Here is a 27534-nt window from a genome sequence, read left to right as displayed (position 1 = left end):
CACAAAAAATCATGGCAACCTAAAGAAAACAGAATATGTGGTCACTGTTGGACAGGTGAGGTCGAGACAGAAATGCACTTCCTCCTAAAATGTGAAATATTCAGAGAAATAAGGAATGTTTACTTAAACAAGTTTGTCTCTGAAACTTCAGACTTTAAAGACCTAAATGACCTCTCAAAATTACAAATACTCCTAGGAGAAGGAGACAGGGCACATCTTGCTGCCCAATATGTATCAGCATGCCACAAACTGAGGGACAATGAAAGATCTAGACAAACACAAACACACACAATGTGATGTGGTCAAATAAATAATAATAATAATTTATATATTGCTGTTATTTATATATTACTAATAATTATATTATATACTGTCCAAGTTATTGGACAAAATGTATTTAGCTTTTATTCTATTTTATTTATTCTATATGATGCTTTGGCAACATAGTTTTTGAAACTTTCATGCCAATAAAGCCCATTAAATTGAATTGAATTGAGAGAGAGAGAGAGAGATTGCCAAAGTGAAAAAAACATCAGCTGAATAATGTATCGGGAACGTACACTTTTAAAAGTTTTAAAAGCATTGTTAATAAATGAAAATGTTAGTCAGTTTTACTCGGACTAAAATGGCATATCATTTTAGTCAACAAAAATATCTTTAAGTTGATGATAATATGCAAAGTGACAAAAACGTGTGTCAAACTGTAACAGACCATACAAACTTTAATGAACGTGTAAATATTTTCTTAATTTAAACATGTATAAGATCGGCTACATACAAAATACTGTATGTAACTGTATATGTTGCAAAAACCTGAGCTCCTGAAATAATAGCATATCATGAAAATATTGAAGTATTAGCTACTCTTTAGAAGTCATCCTGCTGTATTCTAAATTTGTCATGCTTTAGAGTCTGTTTTTAGCCTGTTTAGGATTTTGCATATAGCGTGTTTTTAACAGTGTATTCACAACACAAGTTACTCAACACTAACACGCATTAGCTCACATTCACCTGTTCATTTGCTTCATTGTCAGTGCAGATGTGAGTTGTAATATTCCGTATTGTGGATATAGTGATTCATCTCATGTATGCTATACACAAGATGTGATTAAGTAAGGTAATACCCATTTTAAAACCGTTCATTTTGCCGTTGTTCAGCGTGTTCAACTCAAGGAGGGAAATTCCCTTCATACCAAGCCCAAATGATACTTTGATTTTGACGTGAATGCTCAGTGTCTGCGTACAGTCTGATGCAAGGTTGTCAAAGTATACTCCATTTGATGGTGTGCACATACGCAGATGTTTGGCGCATGCGCACTATGATTGCTATGATATGACGGACAATTTCTCTTCAGGAGTTTAGACCCATAAAGATGTCTTTATATTCCTTCAGACTCCAGTTATACAAATGCAGGTATCTCCTCACCTCCTCACACACAAGCTCTTGACGTGCATATCTACTGTTGTTGTTTTTACCTTCGTGTCCTATTATTTACCGGTGATTATGTATTCTTATAGCATTTCTTCCTGACAGCAATGGAAAAAATGGGAGTAGTCCCACCTTGTGGATCCAGTAATTCATGCAAATGATTCCAGGTGCATGCGCAGTTGGACTGCACGCGTTCAGTGCTCGAGCACTCTGCTGATGACGAGATTTGCGTCACGCGTGAGCATTCGCATCTGAACGAAGCATACTTTGGGCTTTAATTGGATTCGATTAATCCATATCTAATATCTTGTTCTATAAACAGCTATTACTATAGATGTTTCTTCTTTTGTTAATATCTTGAACTGTTAATCTCTATTAATATCTTGCTGTATTATTTTTAGACATATTTTCATCAACAGTGTACTACAATAAAATCGTTAAGTTATCGTCATGAACATTTCCGTCATTGACGTTGATAAGATTAGCACTGGAAACAATCTATGAATGTGAACAACAATGCCAGTTAGACTGTGTTTTTCGTTTTTAGCACTGGATGAGGAAGCACACTGTCACGAACCCCGCTCCTCTGCTTCTCCCCGCATCGTCTAGCACACACACGCACACTCCCTCACTCCGCCCCCTCGAGCTTTTCACGCTCTTTTTGCTCGCTCGAGCCTTCACGCCCACTTTGCTCCTACTCGCTCACATGCTCGTAGGCAATCTCCCTTCCTCGAGTTTCTCCCGCGCTTCCAATCCCTAGAACATTATGACCACCTGCACTCGCGTCATCTGCACTCCTGCACATTAGTTTCACCTGCACTCCTCTCATCACCTGTCATGGTTTACACCTGCACTCGCCCCTATATATATCACCACCCTTTCGCTGCACGGGTGTTGGTTATTGTGTTTAGTTTCCCGCATCTTTGCCCCCCGCTAGTCTCGTCTAGTTTTGCCCTCCTCTTGAACTCCTCTTGATTACCCCCTTAGCTTGCCAGCTACTCGTTCCCCTAGTACCCCTGTCTACTCCCTTTGTTAGTTACCCGCCTCTCGATCCTGTTTACCCCGGCTTTGACCCTCGCTCCCTCGACTACTCTCCGGATTTGCCCCCATTACTCTCTTTGATTCCCGGCTTTTGACCCTACGCTTCCCTCGACAACTCTTCACTGGATTTGCCCGCTTAGTACTGTTGCCTGCTTTTATTGTTTCAATAAAAGCAGTTTTTTGACTTACATTGTGACTGTCTCATCTTGTGTGTGTGTGTCCGGGTTACAGAATAACCAACCTCACCGAAGACAGTCACAATGCGTCACGCTGAGGATTCGCGGCTCACTAGAGCGGAGGAACACGTCACATTCAGCGCGAGGAGCTACTGTGTGGAAGCATGATCGGCGTTCACAGCCCAGGGCCAGCAGGTACGTCGCGATTTTTGATTTTTGTCACCCTGCGTCACCTGTGTCTGCCCCTGAGCCCGCTTATGCTTCCCATGCATATTTGACGCCGTGAACTCTCCACCCCGGAGAGGTTTTTGGCTCTTCGGACGCTGACCAAGGGGTTTTTATCGCGAGGCAGCGGTTGTGTAACTCATAACCCGCCCTCGACATTAAGGAGCCAGCGGCCGACTCTTGGGGTTAAGCGTCAGGGAGTCAGCCCTTGGAGGTTTATGTTATTGATTTTTGTGCCCTGGCCAACCAGGTGAATTTTGATGAGGTGGTTCTGAAAGACATTTTTCAATATGGACTGAATGAGCCAGCCTCATCATACATGCCTGGTGGTCGCTGCTCTCTCAACCTGGCTCAGTTTATTGACCTCGCCCTGCTGTGCGTTGGTTCCTCGTTTACTGTGGGGGAGGCAGATACTGAACCAGCGCTCCACACCACGGCCCCCGTCTCGAAGCCTTTCACGGCCCCAGTCCCGAGGCCTGTCACGGCCCCAGTCCCAAGGCCTGTCACGGCCCCAGTCCCGAAGCCGGACATGGTCCCAGCCTCGAAGCCTGGCATGGCCAGCGAGTCAACGCCCATGCCTGCCACGGCCAACGAGCCAGCGCCCACGGCCCACGAGCCAGCGACCATGCCCGCCATGGCCAATGAGTCAGCGCCCATGCCCGCCACGGCCAACGAGCCAGCGCCCATGCCCGCCATGGCCAACGAGCCAGCGCCCATGCCCGCCACGGCCAACGAGCTAGCGCCCATGTCGGCCACGGTCAGCCAGCCAGCGCCTGTAGCCTCGACCGCCCCCATGGCCACATCCCCTGTTGGCCGAAGATGTCAGAGAAGGAAGAGGGCCCCTTCTCCCCAGTCTCGTCTTGTGCTCAAGACCGCAGAGGTTCCCCCAGAGTCTTCCACGGCTCTGCCGGGTTCTGCTCCGCCCCCAGAGTCTTCCATGGCTCTGCCGGGTTCTGCTCCGCCCCCAGAGTCTTCCACGGATCTGCCGGGTTCTGCTCCGCCCCCAGAGTCTTCCACGGCTCTGCCGGGTTCTGCTCCGCCCCCAGAGTCTTCCACGGACCTGCCAGCCTCTGCTCGCCCCTCAGAGCCCCCGCGGGCTCCTCCTCTCAAGCCTCCCAGAGCTCTACCCCTCGAGCCCCCCCGGGCTCCGCCTCTCAAGCCTGTCAGGGCTTCCCCTCTCGAGTCTCTCAGGGCTTCCCTTCTCGAGTCTCTCAGGGCTCCTCCCCCTCTCGAGCCTCTCAGGGCTTCCCCTCTCGAGTCTTTCAGGGCTCCTCCTCCCCTCGAGCCTCTCAGGGCTGCGTCCCTCGAGTCTTTCATGGTTCCACCCCTCAAGCCTCCCAGGGCTTCTCCTCACGAGTCTTTCATGGCTCCACCCCTCAAGCCTCTCACGGCTTCGCCTCACGAGTCTTTCATGGCTCCACCCCTCAAGCCTCTCACGGCTTTGCCTCTCGAGTCTCTCAGGGCTCCTCCCCCTCCTTCCAAGCCTCTCAGGGCTTCTCCTCTAGAGTTTTTCATGGCTCCATCCCTCAAGCCTCTCACGGCTTCGCCTCTCGAGTCTCTCAGGGCTCCTCCCCCTTTCAAGCCTCCTAGGGCTTCTCCTCATGAGTCTTTGATGGCTCCACCCCTCAAGCCTGTCACGGCTTCACCTCTCGAGTCTCTCAGGGCTCCTCCCCCTCTCAAGCCTCTCAGGGCTTCCCCTCTCGAGTCTTTCAGGGCTCCTCCTCCCCTCAAGCCTCCCAGGGCTTCTCCTCATGAGTCTTTCATGGCTCCACCCCTCAAGCCTCTCACGGCTTTGCCGCTCGAGTCTCTCAGGGCTCCTCCCCCTATCAAGCCTCTCAGGGCTTCCCCTCTCGAGTCTTTCAGGGCTCCTCCTCCCCTCGAGCCTCTCAGGGCTCCTCCTCCCCTCGAGCCTCTCAGGGCTCCGTCCCTCGAGTCTTTCATGGCTCCACCCCTCAAGCCTCTCACGGCTCAGCCTCTCCGAGTCTCTCAGGGCTCCTCCCCCTCTCAAGTCTCTCAGGGCTTCCCCTCTCGAGTCTCTCAGGGCTTCTTCTCTCGAGTCTTTCAGGGCTCCACCCCCTTCCAAGCCTCTCAGGGCTTCGTCTCTCGAGTCTTTCATGGCTCCCCCCCTCGAGCCTCTCGAGTCTTCCACGACCTTTTTCCCCGAGCCTCTCATGGCTCTACTCCCAGAGACTCCAGAGCTTCCTACGGCTCCGCCTCCCGAGCCTCCTACGGCTCCGCCTCTCGAGCCTCCTACGGCTCCACCTCCCGGGCCTCCTACGGCTCCCCCTCCAGAGCCTCCCACGGCTCCCCCTCCAGAGCCTCCCACGGCTCCACCTCCCGAGCCTCTCACGGCTCTGCTCCCAAAGACTCCAGAGCTTTCCACGGCTCCGCCTCTCGGGCCTCCTACGGCTCCCCCTCCAGAGCCTCCCATGGCTCCACCTCCCGAGCCTCTCACGGCTCTGATCCCAAAGACTCCAGAGCTTTCTAGAGCTCCGCCCCTCGAGCCTGCTACGGCTCAACCCCCCGAGACTACAGAGCCTGGCAGGTCGTCGCCTCGGGGACCTCCCACGGCGCCACCTCCCTTGGCTCCACCTCCAGAGCCTTCCAGGCCTACCTCGCTAGAGCCTCCCACGGCACCACCGTCATCGGCTCCACCTCCTGAGCCTTCCAGGCCTTCGCCCCTAAAGCCTCCTTCGGCTCCACCTCCAGAGCCTTCCAGGCCTACCTCGCTGGAGCCGCCCACGGCGCCACCATCATTGGCTCCGCCTCCTGAGCCTTCCAGGCCTTCGCCCCTAAAGCCTCCTTCGGCTCCACCTCCGGAGCCTTCCAGGCCTCCGCCTCTAGAGCCTCCTGCGGCACCACCTCCCTCTGCCCTGTCTCTTGGGCTCCCCATGGCGCCGCCTCAGCCTCTCAGTACCCCGCCTGCCGAGTCTCTCACGGCTCCGTCCTCCACGGCTCTGCCTTTCACGGCTCTTCCCTGACCCTGTCCGGTGGCCCCCTGACACTCTCCCTGTCCTGTGGCCTCTTTCCTGGCCTCCTGACCCTGTTCCTGTCCGGTGGTCACCTTCCAGACCCCCGGACCCAGTCCCTGTCCTCCAGTCGCCTTCCAGACCCCCTGACCCAATCTCTGCCCTATGGCTGCCCCCTAGATCTCCCGACCACCCGCCTGTCCACTATGTTCCCCCTGACCTTACCTTGAACTGCCCATGGACTGTATCACTTCCCTTTGTCTGTCCCCCGATCATCCTGCACCGCCTCCCGCGGCCGTCAGGAGCCATCCTATTCAGAGGGGGGAGTACTGTCACGAACCCCGCTCCTCTGCTTCTCCCCGCATCGTCTAGCACACACACGCACACTCCCTCACTCCGCCCCCTCGAGCTTTTCACGCTCTTTTTGCTCGCTCGAGCCCTCACGCCCACTTTGCTCCTACTCGCTCACATGCTCGTAGGCAATCTCCCTTCCTTGAGTTTCTCACGCGCTTCCAATCCTCAGAACATTATGACCACCTGCACTCGCGTCATCTGCACTCCTGCACATTAGTTTCACCTGCACTCGTCTCATCACCTGTCATGGTTTACACCTGCACTCACCCCTATATATATCACCACCCTTTCGCTGCACGGGTGTTGGTTATTGTGTTTAGTTTCCCGCATCTTTGCCCCCCGCTAGTCTCGTCTAGTTTTGCCCTCCTCTTGAACTCCTCTTGATTACCCCCTTAGCTTGCCAGCTCCTCGTTCCCCTAGTACCCCTATCTACTCCCTTTGTTAGTTACCCGCCTCTCGATCCTGTTTACCCCGGCTTTGACCCTCGCTCCCCTCGACTACTCTCCCGGATTTGCCCCCTTTACTCTCTTTGATTCCCCGGCTTTTGACCCTACGCTTCCCTCGACAACTCTTCACTGGATTTGCCCGTTTGTACTGTTGCCTGCTTTTATTGTTTCAATAAAAGCAGTTTTTTTGACTTACATTGTGACTGTCTCATCTTGTGTGTGTGTGTCTGGGTTACACACACTTATAAGCAACCAATCAAGCCCTTCCCCACCTGGCCCCAACCAAAGCTTCTTTCACTTGGCTGTAATAGAAAGATAAGGTGCCTAACCCCACATTTCTATATTATGCAACTGAGCTGTTTTGCCACTATTCCATTGAAACTCTTCAGGAAAACAGGAAAATATCAGGAAAAGCTCTGATACGGCATGTACTTGCAAAACATTTATACTGTCTGTCCAAAAACATGGTAACACTATGTTACTTTTTGTTCCTTTTTTGTTAACCCTCAGAGCCCGACGGCATCGTCCACGACATCACACGGCACCTCCGATAAATATTTATATAATTTGATGAAAGTTTTATCGATTTTCTTACCGTTTTTTCCAGCAGAAAGCTAACGAGCTAGCCATCACGGGGTGTCTTTGGTGTCTTTGTAGCCTTTACAGAAGGTTTTCTATCCAGCCCGAACTTGTGCCTCTTTTCGGAGTTTTTCAGCAATAAATCCAAACACTTACATCCAAGATTTATCCACTTGATGTCCATAATTTATCAATTCTCCATCATTTTTGCCGCTAGCTCGATGATAGCTGCCATTTTGGATATCACATGATGCTTTGCGTGAGGTTGTTGACCAATGACAGGCTGATCCGTCTTCCACGTTGGTGTGCGTCATTACGCATGAACCAAGCTCTGATATTGTGGAGAGAGAAACGCACGGCAAAGTAGTTTTGAGGAGAGAGAGAGACGCACGGCAAAGTAGTTTTGAGGAGAGAGAGAGAGAGCAGCGGTCCTCTCTCTCTCTCCTCAAAGTAGTTTTGAGGAGAGAGAGAGAGATGCGCGGCATAATAGTTTTGAGGAGAGAGAGAGAGAGAGAGAGACGCGCGGTCCTCTCTCTCTCTCTCTCTCTCTCTCTCTCTCTCTCTCTCTCCTCAAAGTAGTTTTGAGGAGAGAGAGAGAGAGATGCGCGGCAAGCAGACAAGGCAGGTCAAACAGGCCACCCCCTGGAAATGCAAAGCCTGTGATGTGGCCCTCTGTGTGATTGCTGATAGGAACTGTTTTGAGGCTTGGCACCAGTGAATGAGGCAAAAAAACGCCTGGACTTTTTTTGGAAAAATGTAAATAGTTTTGGTTCTGTAGAAGTTACAATGTTTATTCCTGTGCTCCAGGACTCCAAAGACATGAACAAACTGTTTTCCAGAGGAAATTTGCTTAGCTTTTATTTATTTGTGTGTGATTTCAATAAATATTTGAGTGATTCAATTTCTGTTTTATTTTTTCATTTGTCTTTATGGTCCCATAACTTATTTTACATTCAGGTGACATCAATGCAACACAAATATGCTGAAAGTCCAATTTGTCTTGAAAAAAAAGAGGTGTGTCAATTGTCTGTGCACAACAGGGTTGATGTTTTACAAGCTTTTTTAGTAAATAAAACCAGACGGAAAATGAATTGTAAAAATGCCCTTAGGTCTTAAAGGGTTAATGATGTACACCCTGCCCCAGGTTCCACATACAGAAGCTGTCCAACATTTTTAATTCACAAAAATAGAAGTACATTTTGTTCTAGGCTATAAGTCAAGGTCAAGTCAAGCCCCCCCCGTTTCTTCCTGTCAAAATTTAAAAGAAATGCTCAGTGCTTTCTGAGAGCTGTTCTACTTTAGATGAATGTAGGGGGATAGAGAGGGGGTTATAAGCTTTAGAATGGGAAGGCATTTGCCCACAACTGATAGGAGGCATTAAAGAGGCCTCAAAAGGTGGCTTACAGTGTGTTGAAGTGTGTCAGCCAGGCCCAATAGCATCGAGCCTCTAGACCAAAATTGATCTGCATTCCCACCATGAGGCCAATTGCCCGCAGCATTTCCCTAAAAGCCGCCCTTAATACGCTGCCCTGGTGTTAATGTCACACACCCTAGCCATTTCATGAGCAGGAGGGAAGTCCAAGTTGAGGTATCAGACTCTGGAGACTAGCTAGCCCTCGAAATGAACATGGTAAAGACTGAAGCTGCTTTTTTGTTTACTTAACTTGGTATTTGCTTGTTGGAAATCGAGACCTGACTCAGCGAAACTCTGACACACCTTTGACACTGACCCCCATCTCAATCCCCAATTGGATTGTTTTGGCCCAAGTGTAATCAGCGGGCAAAAGGCACTTGGCTATTGTCCCCAAGGAGGCACAATGAAGCTCCGGAAGTGACACTGGGAGCACAACTGGCCCTGGCAGGCACTAGCACACCCTCATTTTACCTGACAGTGGAAACGTGACTAGTGAAACTAAACTGTATTCACCGAAGTTCCTTCACTGCTTTAATAATTTACTTGCAGACCTATGAAATTATGTGTCTGTATGGAAAATGCACAATTAATGTAAATTACATTATGGATACATCTATAATTAAGCTCTAAATAATACTGGTTTTGTAGGACTTAGGTGTTTGTAAGGGACTAGGTTCATTTGACTACTTGTCAAACCAAACATCTAACCCCAAGTCTAGGGAATTTGTCTTTGCCAAGATTTGAAATTTGTTGTGGGGAATTCACACTATAATTTAGATATACAAGGACTGATCTGACTAATATCTGTGCTGTAGGATTAAAAAAGTTTAGACTAAATTAAATTAAATTTATTAAATAAACAAACAAACAAGCAACATTACAAAAATGTACTGTGGTGGTATATGTACCATGAGATCATGGTACATTGATTGTATCAGGAGGTAATACCTTGGTATATACAGTAGAAGGTTACACTTTATTTGACAGTGGCCTTGATATACAAATTACACGTATTGACTATAGTAATAACACTAAATTACTCATAATTACAAGCAGCTAACCCTAAACCAAATCCTAACCCAAACCCTAAACCTATATAGTAAGTACATTGTTAATTAATATTACATTATTATAATATTACATATTATATTTATTAGTGTAATTACAATGTAACAAGAATACTGTAATACACAGTGTAACTGAGTAGGATCGAAATGTATTTGACCACTATTGAAAATGCTTCTATTTAGCATTTTTCGAATTAAATATATATATATTTCTTTGTATATAATTAGCAGAACAAGCTGTGTGAAAAGTAGAATTGAAAAAAAAATACCAACACAATTTCAGAATTGCTCAGTTATTGGTATGCCCCTTTTTTATAGTGCACTATAAAAAGTGCAGAATCTGAAATCTTTCTTAATCATTTAACTTTACGAAATCCTAAAACCATCTGTGTATTCCCAGGAATACATTTTAAATTCCATATTTTCAGTATGGTTTTAGACCTTTGAACCCCACTATATACCACGGTACTCAATGGTGTTAATTTACCATGGTATTTACATGGTACTACGATGTTCTTTAGAAATACCATGTACATGTCCAAAAACTTCATGGTAGTTTTTGTTTTTGTTTATATAGCTGTATTCTATTCCATTCTATTCTGTATTTGTTTTGATTTGGTCCTCATGCAAACAATGCTTGATTGTGACAAATCCTTGTAGCTAGCAATATCTCTCTCCTTTGTTGACATGCAGCACGTCAGATGCTTTAAGCCATACTGCCTTTATTTACTGACCAATTAGATTCACCTAGAGACCCTAGCTTTCCACTCTGGAAGCAGTGTGGTGCAGCAGTCTGTGGTGGTGGTGGGGTTTCTATGGTGCACACACTGAAAGGGAGAAGCCCTGGGATCCCGCACTGAAAGAGAACAGAGAAGGTCAGAGGTATTTGTGTATTACTCTGACGGATTGTAACCGCAAATCCAATTATGCTGGAAGCCACTGCAATCAAGTGGATTAGCATCTTAGCTTCAGCCACTGGATAGGTTACAATTGGGCATCTTAGCTGTCCTGTCCTGTTTTCAATACACAGCAGTCTAAATTATCATTCCACAAATACCCTATAGTCCAGATACACCGGGCCAGAGAAGCCATATACAGGGTATAGTCATTGGACACTTTTTGGTTGTCAGACTTTCACATACAACGCACAGAAAATTTTCGCCTTGCAATGCTCGCGCGAGTTTGACCGGTGGATTATACATTTGTGTTTAAACTTTCGTTCTGCGAGTAATGCAAACCCATGAGTATTCCCCCTTCTCTTCCGGAAATGGACATTTCTTCTATGTTGGTTCATAGTAAAGTACAACCAATAGCTGGAATCAAGTAGACGCGCATATTTTCAGAACTTATCAGGTAGTCCAACTTCCTCGCTCACTTTCCTCCAAGCGATGTCTTTTTTCGTCCGGTCTCTGTACATGTTTGACGTTGTGTCATACAATTCCGGTTGCCCACATACCGCTACAACAATTTTTTCATCCCTTTTTCCAGATTTCTTCTGCTACTACGTCAGTACATCAGTACATCAGTGACATCCGGACAATCTCAATGCTGATAGGCTTGTGTGACAACACGTCATGCAGATTTTTACATGAATTAAGCCTGGAGCGAATTGCGTCTATTCGCACCTTTGCATTGACTTTGTATGTAAACGCGTCACACGAAACACTCGCTTCACGTTGTATGTGAACGCACCATTAGTGGATCAAGTGCAAAAATTGCTCAAAAAAGTGGAGCTAGCTCAAAAAAGTATCTAGCATTACTTGTTCACAATTGTCACTTTGTTTGATATTTTATAATGTAATGGACTGACATTGCTTTTTAAGTGTGACATACAGTAAATGTCCAAATAGTTTTTTGTGCCTAATATTTATTAGTCAATAACTTATAGAATATTTAGTTGTTTAAGTAAACCAAGTAAGCCTAGACACAAAAGCTGTCGAAGAATGCATTATGCATCTGGACAAAAGAAAATTGATGGTTATGGGAGAAAGAGCCAGGGCTATAGCAGGGCTATTTTGACCCCTTTTCTTTTTCAAGAGTCAGACAGGAAAACAACACTGAGACACTGAGAAAGGCATCAGGGAGAGAACCAGCTTTATTGGCAGCACACCTGTGAACAGCTCCATTCATCTGGAAAATCCCACTGGTGAACAAACAAATAATCCTTTTCACCAGCCCAGGGTGCCCATTATGTGGGGAGGATAATTTGAATAGGATTTTGGCAGGTACATTATATGATCGGGAGGAATAGGTCAGGTTGTTCTTTGTGGTCATTGTCAGGACTGTGGGAGGTTTCTTACATGGGCACATCTTTCTCTCTTTAAACTTGTTTCAGGTTACAAGACTCTTTTGAAAGGAATCTCTGGGAACTTTACCAGCGGAGCTTTGGTGGCCATCATGGGACCCTCAGGGGCTGGGAAGTCTACATTAATGAACATTCTGGCAGGTTATAGGTTAGTATCACAAAATAACACTGCATGATCTGCATCAAATATAAAGTATCAAGCACATACACAATGGGCCAAAATTCCAGTAATTCCAGTGAAGACAAATTTTAAAGGGGTCATGACATGAGGAATACAGTTTTCCTTTTGACATAAAAGAGGACATTGTACTATAAAAACATACTGTAAGTTTAAGAACTGAAAATGTCCTCCTTAATAGAAAAAGAGCATTTATTTAAACCAAGCTGCAAGAATGGCTCATTTGGAATTTCCGTTGTAGCCAACATCATTGATTATAATGGGTTCTATTGCTTTTGATGCAGCACGACTCTCGTGTCAGGTGTAGACAGGGTGTGAGTGTTAACTATATTCGGATGCAATGAGTTTGATGTGCGTTATGTGTAAAACTGACATTTTGTTTTATAATAATTTGGTGCTTAATCAGTTTCTTCCTATTGAGTTTCAAAAATGGCTCTATTCGAGGGGCTGCACAATGTTAGTCAATCAGAACAGTGTTTACGTTGAAGTTTTAAGGAGGTGGCTATGCCAAAACTGAGCGTTTCAGACAGAGGGCCAGAGTCAGGGTGCAAAATGATCATATATTACTAAATTACGTTTTAATGCAAAAATAACTTTATTAACATTATCAGTGGACCTCAGGGAAGAGACCATTTCATGACCCCTTTAAAGAGATATGTTGTTTAAGCTAAAATTTGAATACTCTTATTATTTACTCAGCATTATGCCGTCTCATACACGTATGACTTTCTTTGATCTGGGTAACACAAATAAAGATATTTTGAAGGATATATGATGTATTTTCAGAGTGTGATCTCATGAGAATTCGTATGTATTCTTATGTAAAATTTGGTTCTAGTAAACTTAGACACTGAAACGTACAATTTTGACATACTGACAGCATTTAAACATCATTTTACGTATTAATGTCTATAGAAATGTACAAATATTATATGTGCTGTTTGAATTTATTAATATTGAATTCATAGAATTAATCGGTTTATTGCATTTAATTTATAATCAATGAGATTAGTTAAATGCCATTACATTTACTTAACGCAGCTGACATTATAATATGAGATTTTAATGGTGTCATTCAGTTATGTGTGATTTCTATATGACGAAATGTGTGCTGCCCTATACAACATTTTAAAGAATTATATCACTTTAACCAGACTACACTTTAAAATGTTAAAATGAATAAAAACTCTAATTGTTTAATCATTTCTTTTTTTTCTCCTGTTTTCTCCCCAATTTGGAAGTCCTCGTGGTGGCGTAGTGACTCGCCTCATTCTGTGTGGTAGAGGACGAATCTCAGTTGCATCTGAGATTGTCAATCCATGCATCATATCATGTGGTTTGTTGAGCGTGTTAGAGACATAGTGCCTGTGGAGGCTTGATGCTATTCTCCACGGCATCCACACACAACTCACCACACGCCCCACTGAGAGCATGTGACTCTACCCTCCCTAGCAACCAGGCCAATTTGGTTGCTTAGGAAACCTGGCTGGAGTCACTCAGCACACCCTGGATTCGAACTTGTGACTCCAGGGGGGTTGTCAGCATCTTTACTCAGGCCCCCATTTAATCATTACTTAAACATTGAATTTTATTTTTGTTTGCTATGGGAAAGAAAATTAGTTTTCGGAATATGCCAACAAAAATAAAATAAATAAAACACAAAAAGCACCATAAAACAATAATAAAATTAATCTATAAATTTGTTAGCTATAATACAAATCCTCAGATTGCTTTCTGTGATGAACAGACCTAAATTCTACAACCATCTCTGTCTCCATCCGCTGTTGTGCCCGCCGTCACCATTGACCCACATTGGTTAGTTTCATTTTCAAAATTAAAAATTGCCACCTCAAGAAGCATTACGACCACCGGTTTTACAGCAGTGATGCTGCATGATCATTGGCTCTCAAGTGTCTTGTGACCGTTTGCGACTGCCTTATTCTGTGATGTATATGTTTGAATAAGATATGACATGCTGTGCACCAGGAGAAGATTTACAGTGATTAATAATTTAAATTCCACTCTCTACATCACACAAATCTATTGTATGCCATCAGAGTGCACATCAGATGCAGCGCATCGCCCGTTGGACTACTTTTATTGTACTCATTTTTCACTATATATCTTGACATCTGCAGTCTCCTTTGTGAGAAGCTTATTCACAATTTATCACACTTTTCCACATACTTTTGGATGTGTATTAGAATGCCAATGTATCACAATGGTAAATGTCCAAAACAATTCTGTAGTATCCTGGTATCATGTCCAAAAACCAATGGTACTTTTTTTTTTTACATGCATTTATTAAGCAGACACTTTTATCCAAAATAAGGATTGCTACAACAGCAGCAATTCATCATAAGGAGTCAATAACAGATTTAAGCAAGATATTTAGCATCTTCCTTAATATATGTGCTTTCTCACACAGGGAAACAGGCATGAAGGGAGAAATTCTGATTAATGGACAGCCTAGAGATTTGCGATCATTCAGGAAAGTGTCTTGCTACATCATGCAGGATGACATGCTATTGCCACACCTCACCATACAGGAAGCCATGATGGTACGTGTCTGCTGATATTATGTCATTGAGCTTGCATAGTGCATGTTACAATCCTCATTCTTTTACTTAATCTTGAGAGGTGGCGATAAGGTTGTATGAGACATTTTTACAATATAGACATAACTAGTTCAAAACAAAAAAGTTACCACACTTCACCGTACTTGTGTATTAAAAAAAGAAAGTTTTCTTTAGCTTTTGTAATAGAGGTGTGAGCGTTATAGTGAGACTTGTTAGCTCAGTAAGATGCCTAAAGTTTTCCCACAAATACCGTAACTAATTGCAAAATATTGGTATAATTTTACAGAACCCTCACCCCCCCAAATAAAAAAAGAAGATTCCGGTTATTCATAAATAATTATTTATTGTAAACAAACAAATTTGTATTTATTTATTTATTTATTTTATCCTGTCTTTGCTTTGAAAGCATGTAATTCAGATACAGCAAATACTAAGAAAAAAAAAAACTTCCATCTACAAAAATAGAGTTGGCCCTCTAACGCAGCTGAGCATTCGCCATTTGCTTGTCCATTGACATTCACTCTATTTTGTGATCCCATGTACCGTCCCCATTGTTTCTTCTAATATTTCTGCCTTTGAGAGGACTACAAGCTTAATCTTGGTGTCATTGTAAAGCTGAGATCCTTTAAAATAATTAATGAGTTCACTGGTTCATGTAGTCCTGGACCGTATTAAGGTAAACTTATTTGGCATGCTGTTCCTAATGGAGGGGCTCAGGCATAGGACTGGGCTTGAGCTGTGAGATCCCCCTCTGCACTGACTAAAGCAAGAATTAGAAAGACAATTTTGACATAATTGGTATAGAATCCTAATAGAATATAATCCTTTATTTTGGTCACACATTATACATTTTTTCAGATATACAGTGAAATGTATTTGTTTTCACATATCCCAGAGTGCAGGGTCAGCCATGATACGGTGCCCCTGCAGCAGATAGGGTTAAGGGCCTTGCTCAAGGGCCCAACAGTGGCAACAGAACGGCCAGCTATACATCAGACATAAAGGTTGAGATGGTTTAAAGGAAGCAGCCACTAATACTGTATATCCTTGGGATATAATTGGTAGGCATAGATAAACATGCTCATTCTCGATTTATGTTTGGAACTTCTGAAAAATGATTAATGGTAGGCACATTACTTCATGTCAAATGTGGCTTACACAGACTCAGAAAAATAGAATAATCGGCTCTCAGAGCCCAGTTTTACTGGAATACCGCTCATGTAATTGAAGTTGTTGTGTTAAGGAGTTCATGTAAATCACTCTGTTACCTTTAGTTATGCCACTAATGCTCTAAATCTCTCACTCTCCCTACTCAGGTATCAGCTAATCTCAAACTCCAGGAAAAGGATGAAGGCAGAAGAGAAGTGGTAAGTGAGATCCGTGTGAAGCTTTCTGCCTAGTTATATATTTGCAGTCTAATATTTGACACCTTCAGCCATGATTGCCTCAAACAAAATATCACATGTTTGTGGTGCAACTAATGAAGATCTGGCATGAGAAACTTGTGGATTTACTTTTATGCATTTGGCTTTTATCCATAGAGATTTACATTACATTTAAGGTATATATTATATCAGTATGTGTGTTTACTGGGAATTAAACCTATGACCTTGGCATTGCTAACACCATTTTCTACCAGCTGAGCTTAAAAAAGATATTTGTGGATGAACAGTGTGTGTGTATGTTGGTGAATTTGCCAAGTAGGACGTGTTCCTGGATCAAGATCTTTTGTAGGTGCTGAAACAGTATTCCTATCAAACATTTTCCTAACCCTTTTCCTTACCCCAAACCTACCTTTAACTATCTCTATAATCAGAGGGAAATAATAGGTTGATGTTTTTCAAGCCCCAACTCCCCACCTAGTCTTGTGTAGACAGAGATTTTTTTTTTTCTGGCCAAAAACTGCCTACCTAGAAAGAAACTGTCTGACCAACATTTAAAGCAACCATCCAGTTTGTTTTGTTTTTACATTCAATTGCATCCAATTATATATAACAATTCCTTGAAAGATTTTTTTTTAATTTGACGGCACTAACTTGGCATACACTGGAAATTCCAGATGTTAGCTCTTCTTTAAAAGCATTCATTGTATCCAGTGTTGGGTGTAATCTGATTACAAAGTAATTGGTCACTGTAATCTAATTACATTTGAGTCAAAAAGCAGTGTAACACATTACATTGCATTTTTTGTTATCAGATTACAGTTACTGACTTTCAATTTAGATAATTACTTATATTTAAATCACTTGGGTTACACACATTTCTAAAATAATATAATTAAGATAGATGTAAAACACCAATTATGTTCATTTGTATGTCTGTTTGCATTTCTGTGACAGATGAAGGGCGTACACCCCCTAATGAGTAATGAGTAAATGTGTGATTTGTTTGTGACAATGCACATGGAGGAACGAAAAGGAAATATAGATAATATATTAAATTCATTGAGTGGAAAAAACTAAAGACATGGGTTTACCATCTGAGGCTAAGACTACCTTAATTATAAAAACTGATTGGTTGATAGGAATACTGTACCAGGATCAACAAGGATGTTGATTCAGGAACATCTCCTACTTGGCAAAATCAAAATAAGTGAGTGTACTTAAGTCAGTTCATTGTGATGTATGAGTGATATACTGCTGTTGTAGGTAAGAGAAATCCTGACTGCACTTGGTTTGCTAGAATGTGCCAAGACACGCACATCTAACCTGTCGGGGGGCCAGAGGAAACGTTTGGCCATTGCCCTGGAGCTCGTCAACAACCCACCTGTCATGTTCTTCGATGAGCCCACAAGGTGAGCCCTCCTCTTGTGCAAAGATGCAAAAAGATCCAAAAACTTTTAAGGTTGAATATAAGTCATCTTTTCTGAGGCCTAAATGGCATAGTATGACGTTCATGAGACAAAATGAACCCATCTGGGCTCTTTTGAAAAAGAGAAAACAAAAGCTGTCACCCATGAGGTTTCTCTGTTATGTCCTTGTAATGTGTGAATGCAATTTAATTGCGTATTCACTTACAGGCTTCACCCAGTTGGGGTATTGCCCTGCTCTCTGTGGACTCTATTAAGCTTTTCATCTGAGGATTTCAGACCATATCCTCCACTGGGATTACCCTCTATGAACAAAAAATTATTCTCTGGAGAACGAAATTCATTTTGACTTAAAGCGATTCTGTAGAAATTAAATTTGTACAATGCTAGAGCTAACCTTGAGCTATGTTAACTCTAGGATAAACAGAATGTCTTTTATGGAGATCAAAGCTGTTACATAACAACAATGTCGTTATCATTAATATGATCTCATAGGCTATGTTCAGACTACAGGCAAATCAGATTTTTTTCTCAAATCAGATCTTTTCAGGCAGACCTATCTGCATGGGTTGCTTTGGTAATGACGTAGGCGTACCCATGTGGCGATGCTTTCAAAACAGATGTGGGAAAAATGGAGGTGCATCATCTCGCTCTCCAAATAAGCGCCCTGTCCAGTCGCGGTGCAGAACTCCGTCGCATAAGAAAAATTCAGCAACGGAGGAGACTAGTAAATATTGTGGTTTTCCGTGCTGCAGTCACCGTTTTTTGACGTCGGCTCTGTCTCGTTTGGAAGGCTGCATCCTCCGTATGTCACATTTGTCAGCCCCGTATGTCATCGAGGCTATCTCATTTCAGAAAAGCGAGTAGGGCACTTCAAATGCAGCCTTCGAATGCAACCTTCTTTCATGGGAATTTGGAGGACGCATGAGGTGTATCCTTCGTGTGAACTCATTACCCACAATTCTTTACTTCAATGGAAATGTCTAAAAATAAATATGCAAAATTGCCTGTAAATATGATGTTCAAACGCAAGTCATGTTAATTCCCAAGTTGAAGTACCTAGGTAGACGGATGCAGAGTATATAATATGGATAATTATAGTAATATATAATTAAAATAAAGTATTAGACTAAAGCTACACCTGTAAAATCTATTTACTTTTCTCTCTACATCAAAACTCTCCTAAAATTTAACTGATACATTCCCTTCCTCCCTTGTCACTCAAAGCGCTCATGCTTGTTAAAAAGTGGCGTGCTGTCATAGCAACCATGTTACATTCAGTTTCCATTTGTCCTACGAAGGCCGTCTCATATAAACAAGACTTGTTTAAAGGAGGACACTCAGAATATTGCAGCCTTCAAAGTTCCTACCTAGCACGCAGCCTTCAAAATGAGACACAGCCGTCATCGTTGTGTGTCACGTTAAGAGTTTACACGGTTTAATAGACACTTTCATGGCACAAAAGAATATTACTGCCTTTCCATTAATCTTACCTAGCAGGCTCTGTAAGGCATCCATCATTCTATTTAAAGATAGAAGTTAAGATACTTTCTCCTATCCCATCTTATATTTTTACACCAAAAAGTGTACCAGTGGTAGACAGGTGGAGCATTCAGGAAACCTGTTTAAAAACAATCATTAATGTTGCGATTTCATTTGATGACACAAGTGGCACATGAAATACACACTTTAGCTTTAGGTATCCAATGAACAGCATGTCTTGATTGTGGACTGACATGGTATTTCTCAGCATAGCTTGGTGCCACGTATGAAAGAAAAATATAAATCTAAGATTTCGAGAATCAAGTCATAATATTTGAGAATAAATCACAATTTCGAGAATAAAATTGTAGCATTATGAGATTAAAGGTGGAATATTTTGAGAATAAAGTCAAAATTACGAGAAACATTATAACAACGATTGCATCTTTTGCATCTTTCACAGTTTATCAGATACAAATGAAAATGTAATAAATTATATTAATATATTGTGATCATTGGAAAGCCATTGCACATGGTTTCAGAGGATATAAAAGTGTTAAGTGACATGATAGGTGTCACGGGTGATGGTGAATGAAGACACGGGATGAAGATCTAACTGCAGCGATGACTTTATTAAATAAAAAGGCAACACGAAAAAACACGAACAAAGGAAACATCCACGAGGGGAAAAGGTAAAACAAAACACGGAGGTATACAAAGGGTTAACCAAACACGGAAGGCTTACAGAGGGGGTACCGGGGAATAAACCAAGACAGACAGCACGAGTAACAAGCGTCCACATACATCAAAGACCGACAGGGGAAAGGAGAAACAAACAGGGTTATATACACAAACACAATGAAGACTAAACGAGACACAGGTGAGAACAATGAAGAGTGCAGGCAGTGAGAGAGGCCAGGAATTGTGGGAATTGTAGTTTATCACACAGACAGTAAGACTCAGGGCGGACAACAGGGAAAACGTGACATGGAACGGGATCGGTGACGGGTGAAACGGAAAACACGGACCAGACAACACGGAAACATGACATAAACGTGATGGGTGAAACCGAGAACATAGGGCAGACAACACAGGAACGTGACAATAGGTGTACATTAGGTCTAAAGATAGATCTCAATTTATATCACATATTATACATTACTATATACAGTTTTATTGGGCTTCTTTGATAAGCATAATTGGAATGGCAACAGAAAGAAATGTTCTTATTGAACATATTTGCTTAGAAGACATATGTGAGTAATGTGACTCTGCAGATTAAAACTTAAATATTTAGGGTGGGAGTGTGCAATGAGCGCGCTCCAGCTCCTCTTTTACCTCCCTCCAATGGATGATTTAAATAGTCCTAGTCTGTTTATATGCAGTTACATGTACAAATTGCATTCTGCTTGATGGCTGTCAGGGTACAAGTGCACAGTAGGGCTGGGCGATATGAAAGAAATATATGCAGGATATGTTTAGAAAAAAATAACATCATATCTGATTACATCATCACAACACGGAAGTGGTCAAAAAAATACAAAAGCACCCTTCCTTTTGCAATCACGCAAGTCTCCAATCTGTGGAAAATTACTTATACAAATTAAGATCCGAAGACAATTATAAATGTAAACAATAATGATAAGGATAATTACAATATAAATACATTTTAGGTTCAAGATTGTTAAGATTGTATATACATCTGATATTTAAAGTGAACTTGCCGCTTGAGACACACTCCCGCTGCACTCGTCTGAACCATAGACTATAAAAAAAAAGATGGACGATGCCCCTTCACTCTTTTCCATTGGTGAGAACTGAAGCCGCCAGTGTCCCGATATGGCACTGACATCTTGGGACTTGAGTCTAGATATTAAATTTAAGCTCCAATCTCCTCAGTCCTCCGAAGATCCCGAAAAATAGTCAGTTGGTGCTTCAGTGACTACTTCGCTCAGAGAACCTGTCAATCACAGCTGTCAATCATGATGTCACAGCACCGTTTTTATAGCATCAAATAACTAACTAAAAACAAACTTGAAAATAACACTTGAAATTACGTCAACGTGATAGAAACTACAGTAAATGACAGAAACTATCTTTGGAAAAAAGATATGTGAAGTGTAATTTAATTGTTTAGTTGGTCTCACGTCCCATTGAATAACATGGGGAGGCGGGTTTATGACCTATACTAGGACCAGTCACGGGGGGGTGATCGAGACGTTTTGGTTTCACTTTTGAGGGCTTGTGTGGCACACTTGGTCTGAACAAACAGCACATCAGAGACACGCATTGATGGATTTTCTGTCGTATGTTCTTCAAAATATATTAAAGTGTGTTTGCCCACTGATGTCCGTCATTTTAATCCTGTTCTTTGTGCATTTGTTCAAGCCCCAAAAAAATAAAACTTTAGGCTTTATGAGAGCCCCTTATGATGCACATCGCATACTTTCACGTTACATGCATTCTATTCGTCACTTTCATTAATTTCTATGAAGTTGAGAATTAATACATTTTAAATCTAGTCTTACTAAAGCCATCATTATTTCTGTAATTAAACTCTGTAATAGATCATTTTGGCACCTCGACAAGGATACAAACATCTTCCATGTTTGTCAGTATTTCCACATTATTTTAATTTTAAGAAGACTAAGTTTCAGCACCTTTGGAACGGACAGCTCCAATAAAGAAGCACTTACGTAAGATGATTGTAAACGATCGTACATTTAAAAAAAAAAAAGAACTCACTAAGAATGAATTGTGCCTGGTAAATACCCTATTTACTAGCACGTGCTCTATGCACTTTTTTAGCGCCCCTTTCACTAAAGGAGTGATACAGATCAGCTAACAGTGCAAACACGGCCACAAAAAGTGGTCAGAACTCAATTAAATTCTGAGCGCCATGGAGGATTCCGGAGACCGCATTTGACACACTCTGCCGAGACATCTTTACTGTGATCCAGACACCTAAATCTTCTCTTAAACATGATGAAATAGTGGGATCGACTACACATGGCATCTGGATATAACGCTCTTCTCCGTTATTTGATCAGTTTTTTTATTAATTACTGCTGTCTCCCAAACCTGCCCGTAGATGCCACGTTATAAAGTAGAAGGTAAAGTGATTCGTTATTGGAGCTGTCCGGCCCAAAAGCGATGAAAATATGTCCAGGAGTTTGTCTTCTCAAAATTAAAATTGCATGAAAATACTGACAAATAGGGAAGTTGTTTGTAACCTTGTTGAGGCGCCAAAATATGTGAACTATTACAGAAATAATGATGCTTTAGTAAGATGAGATTTCAAATGTATTAATTCTCAACTTCATAGAGATTTCTTTCTTTGGCTTGGACCTGAACAGATGCACAAAGAACAGGATTAAAAAGATGGACATCAGTAGGCTGAACTATAGAAACAAAGACACTCTTGAAGAAACACACTTTATAAGAAGAACAGACAACAGAAGGGTGTAATCGGATATGGCTAAACGGCTATATTACAAATACAAAATAATACAACTTAAATCTCATAGCGATATGACTTTATTCTCAAAATAATAGGACTTTAAAAAGTGCGGGTCGGCGACTGAGGAGAAGGGCCTTTTGGGCCATCCTGGAGACTCGTCACAACTGGCTGGCAGGGGGTGTAGTTTATGTGGTGCAGCTGGAAGTGCTAAGACGGTGGCCCATGTTCACAAGGTCCTGGCTGCGAGTGCTCGGTGTCCGGTCACTGAGGTAACTGCAGTTGTGGGCACAGGCTGTGTGACCCAAGGAGAGAGGAAACTGCTCTTTTTTGACAATGTTGGTTCCCGAGTACAGCAAACACAAAACAAAAGGGGAATAAAATATTATCCTCCTGGCCAACCACCGGGGGACGGAGTGATCTGGTCACCAGCTCCCGAGGTCCAGCAGACATCTTCCCCCTTGGGTTGGCGTGAGCAGCGCCCTGACCCCATGAACCAATTGTCAAGCCGTGAGTGCTCAGGGGTGGGTGGAGCGTTCCACTTCAGCTCGACACTTGTGGCAGTGCAGACAAGCATGGCGGTCAACTCCACATCAGCCTCAGACTGAGCCGGCACACCTGAAGGCACTAGCCCAATCAAGTCCTCTGCGTCTGACATCACCAAGGCGCTTTCTGATGCAATGATTGAAATCTCATTTATCTTGCGAGCTCCGAAAGAGACATTAGGCTGGCACTGAGGCGAGCTGACTGTCTTGCCCCAGAACTGGACGGGAGCAAACGAGCATGCTGGGGAATGAGCAGACTGCGGTGGATTACCCAGTGGAACAGAACCCAATGGAGCCCCCAAATCGCCTCCAGCTTCATCCAGGCCAGCCTCATACCCGTAGGTAGAAGGACCGGTGCCGGGGATGGCTGAAGTGGCTTTCCCCCGGAAGAAAGAAAGCTGCCACCGCAATGTTGCCATGGTCATGTTCCTGCAATGAGAACATGAACCATCCACGAATGCTTCCTCAACATGATTACTGCCCAGACACGTGAGGCCGCGATCGTGGCCGTCAGAGGTGGTGAGGTAATGACCGCCGCACCCAGAAACTTCACATAGACGGAAGGGCATCTTTAAAAAAACTAGTCTTTAAAAAGACATTCAAGTCAATGTGTTTGCTCTAATAGAGGAAAATATACTCTTTTCTCAGAATATATACACTTTTAGCACTGTTGAAGCACCCAGGGGCGTACTGTGCACTGATATTGCAGATGGAGAGAAAGCCGCTGGAATGCACCATATATCCAACAGCAAACGCTTCTCATTGAGAGGTGAATGGACCGGCAGTGGAATTCAGCTTGAGACACACAACCACTCGGCTCTGTATAACATATCTGAATGAGCTCCCAAGAGCGACCCCTAGTGTCACTACATCAACACAACATCGAGTGAGTGACAGAAGGGGAACTCCAGTCATAATAGTAACCTTATAAAAGCTGTTTTATTCTACATGGAGATGGTCCGCACATGGGGGCTATCATTTTAGAATCACATGACCAACCGAATACTACTCACTTAATCTCAGTAACGATCCTGTTATTTGTCACTTTCACTCATTGATTAAAGCTATTATGGCTGACAGTGAATACTACATTTCTACAATGGCATCTGGAATTGAAAACTATTGATTTTAAATGATGCTGCATCCAACCAGCTAGATGTCAGTGTAAGTCCAAGATGACACACATGACGGAGCATTTCTGCGGCCGGTAGGTGACTCCTGCACCCCTGGCAGCGGCCCTGACCGCTCCAGGCGATCGGTTAGGAGCCCCTTCTCCCCTCACGGTCGGCAGCCATCGTCCTCTTTCAGGCGGCTGGGCACCTCATCCCCCGGTAGATGGCCGCAGCTGCTCTGTTGAGGTGGACGGTAGTGGCGAGAACTCTACTATGGCGTATCCCTCCTCCTTCCCGGGTTTCGGCACCAGTGTAAAGGGATCAATGGAAAGGAGGAGGCAAGAACCGGCTTTTCAATATAAATAATCGTTTAATGATAAACTTAAAAGACAACATAAACACACACATGACGGACATGTCCGTTAACGATCTCTCTCTCCCGCACAATCCCCTGCAGTCGACCTTTATCCCTCACGGAGGCTTAATTAGCCTAATACGGGACCGGGTGTGTAGGATCACGACCCGGTCTCGCCCTCCCACAACATTATTTTACTATAAAAAAATTATGCACATTTTATACAGTGTATGTGTTTGCATTTCTGTGACAGAGGAAGGGTGTACACCTCCAAAATAGTTATTGTAAGGGAGAAAAGATTGTATTACTTGCATGGGACAATGAACATATTTTTAATTTGTTGAGCTAAAACATTTTTAGAAAGTAACTTATAAGGAAAGTAATGTTATTGCTTTTTATTAAGTGATTAGTAGAGTAATCTGATTTCAATTTAAGAAAAGTAAATAGTAGTTTTTAATGCATACAGTTGAAGTCAGAAGTTTACATACACTTAGGTTGAAGTCATTAAAACTAATTTTTAACCACTCCACAGATTTCATATTAGCAAACTATAGTTTTGGCAATTAATTTAGGACATCTACTTTGTGCATACCATGAGTAATTTTTCCAACAATTGTTTACAGACAGTTTACAGAATTTGTAGAAATTTCCTCTGGTCTGATGAAACAAAAATGAACTTTTTGGCCATAATGACCATCGTTATGTTCTGAGGAAAAATGGTGAGGCTTGCAAGCCAAAGAACACCATCCCAACCGTGAATCATGGGGTGGCAGCATCATGTTGTGGGGTTGCTTTGCTGCAGGAGGGACTGGTGCACTTCACAAAACAGATGGCATCACAAGGAATACAAATGATGTGGATATACTGAAGTAACATCTCAAGTTGAAGTTAAAGCTTGGTCACAAATGGGTCTTCCAAATGGACAATGACCACAAGCATACCTCCAAAGTTGTGGCAAAATGACTTAAAGACAACAAAGTCAAGGTACTGGATTGATCATCACAAAGCCTTGACCTCAATCTGAAAGAAAATTTCTTGGCAGATCTGAAAAAGCATCTACGAGCAAGGAGGCCTACAAACCTGTCTCAGTTACACCAGTTCTGTCTGGAGAAATGGGCCAAAATTCCAGCAACGTATTGTGAGAAGCTTGTGGAAGGCTACCCAAAATGTTTGACCCAAGTTATGAATGATGTGATGAAATAAATAAAAGCTGAGATAAATTATTCTCTCTACTATTATCCTGACATTTCACATTCTTAAAATAAAGTAGTGATCCTAACTGACCTAAGACAGGGAACCTTTTCCATGATTAAATGTCAGGACTTTTAAATGTAAAAAAAGTTTAAATGTATTTGGCTAAGGTGTATGTAAATTTCTGCTTCCTGCTTGTGTGGTATTGCTGTGCCACAGTTCCAGCAACAGGTTTTGTTTTGTAATACTTTAACTCTTTAATTATAGGAAGAGCATTGCCCGCCCTTTCATCTTCCTATTTTCCTGTCTTTTTCTTTAAAGTGGACTGGACAGTTCCTCTTGCTTCCAGGTGGTCTCACTGATGAAAGCTCTTGCTCAAGGGGGTCGAGCAGTCATATGCACAATTCACCAGCCCAGTGCAAAAGTTTTTGAGCTCTTCGATAAGGTGATCACAATTTTATACTCTGTGTCTAAGCTTTATCCTACTGTAATTTGTGTTTCCTTTTATAAATGCATACTGTTCCTTATGCAAAATATTGCTCAACTCTTCAGTGTTCACCTCTCACATCTCATTCTTAATGTTTCTTTTTCAGCTATATGTCCTCAGTCAAGGCCAGTGTATTTACCGGGGAAGAGTATCAAGCCTAATTCCTTATCTGAGAGAACTGGGACTCCATTGCCCCACCTATCACAACCCTGCAGACTTCAGTAAGAAAATATCATTCTCTGTACATAGGGGGACATAAATTACACTTGCAAAGCACCAAATGCAAATTAAAATTATCTACAAACTGTCCAGATGAAGTATGTAATTATCCTTGTTAAAATACTTTCTTGTATCCCAAAATAATATGCAGAGACAACTGTAAGTAAGCCAGTTGATTTTCCCAAAAAGTGTAAACACTGTGAATCCGTGGTGCTTTAAAAAACAGTCTGTTTTATCAAGCATCCCGACCTTCCCGACATTGGCATGAGTTTGAGGTGGGACTGTTTAAAAAAACATATTTTTTGCAATTCTGTTTGGTGATGCCGGTAGCACAAAAATTAAACATTCACCTTTAAAAATGACAACATAGAGACACAAAAGTTCTACAGTACTTCTGACTGTCACAAGTCTGATAACTTCTAACAACTTTTGACCCTGTGGAAAATTATCCATCAAAGGTTAGCTGGGAAACACAAATATATTTTTCATAACTCTAGAACGTTATGAAACGTGGCAACACATTCCTGCCATTAAGCCTCCAAAATAAAATAATCAGGAACAATACCACAATACATTTAGCGGTTTTTCTTAGACATGTTGTTGTTCATAAGTTTCCAATCAGTTTTCCTTTTAAAAATATAAATACATAAATAATAATTAAATAATGTAGCCCTTAAGATAAGAGTTAATTTTGGACCATGTCTATTCATTAATAAAAAATAATCTCAGTGCAGATGTTTGATATCCAGAGTCATGATGTGTCTGCATTTTGAGCTTGTTTTACTAATTTCTCCAGTAATGGAAGTGGCCTCTGGTGAATATGGTGACCAGACGGCTCGACTTGTGAAGGCGGTCCAAGAGCCGAAGTGTGAGAAAGACTACAAAAGTGAAATGAATGGTAACGGGGTTCATTATCCTTTCCTGTGGCACAGACCATCTGATGAGGTATGTATAAAGAAATATAGAAAGCCATTGTGTACCATGGTAAAATGTAGGTTTTATGCTTTTGAGAGATGTAAATACTTGTTTGATATTCTCACAGTGTGAGATAATAACTGTAATGTAGAATGCACTTTAATTGTTATAGGAGGCATCATAAATCTAAGCTCATTAGT

The 27534-nt window shown here is 42.5% G+C and overlaps 1 protein-coding gene across 1 annotated transcript in view; it reads left to right on the top strand.

The window, feature by feature from the left end:
- LOC127629439 (ATP-binding cassette sub-family G member 1-like) overlaps nucleotides 1-27534 on the top strand; it is a 48950-nt gene that overhangs the window by 12995 nt on the left and 8421 nt on the right. Inside the window, exons 3-9 of the mRNA XM_052106531.1 lie at nucleotides 12036-12153; nucleotides 14612-14744; nucleotides 16079-16129; nucleotides 17411-17556; nucleotides 26035-26158; nucleotides 26307-26421; nucleotides 27216-27364. Of these exons, the coding sequence (XP_051962491.1) occupies nucleotides 12036-12153; nucleotides 14612-14744; nucleotides 16079-16129; nucleotides 17411-17556; nucleotides 26035-26158; nucleotides 26307-26421; nucleotides 27216-27364 (836 nt within the window). The remainder of the gene's footprint in view (nucleotides 1-12035; nucleotides 12154-14611; nucleotides 14745-16078; nucleotides 16130-17410; nucleotides 17557-26034; nucleotides 26159-26306; nucleotides 26422-27215; nucleotides 27365-27534) is intronic.

Source organism: Xyrauchen texanus, chromosome 36, assembly GCF_025860055.1.
Source record: "Xyrauchen texanus isolate HMW12.3.18 chromosome 36, RBS_HiC_50CHRs, whole genome shotgun sequence".
NCBI lineage: Eukaryota > Metazoa > Chordata > Actinopteri > Cypriniformes > Catostomidae > Xyrauchen > Xyrauchen texanus.
Note: the sequence above shows the minus strand (reverse complement) of the source record. Positions and strands in the feature narration are given on the sequence as shown.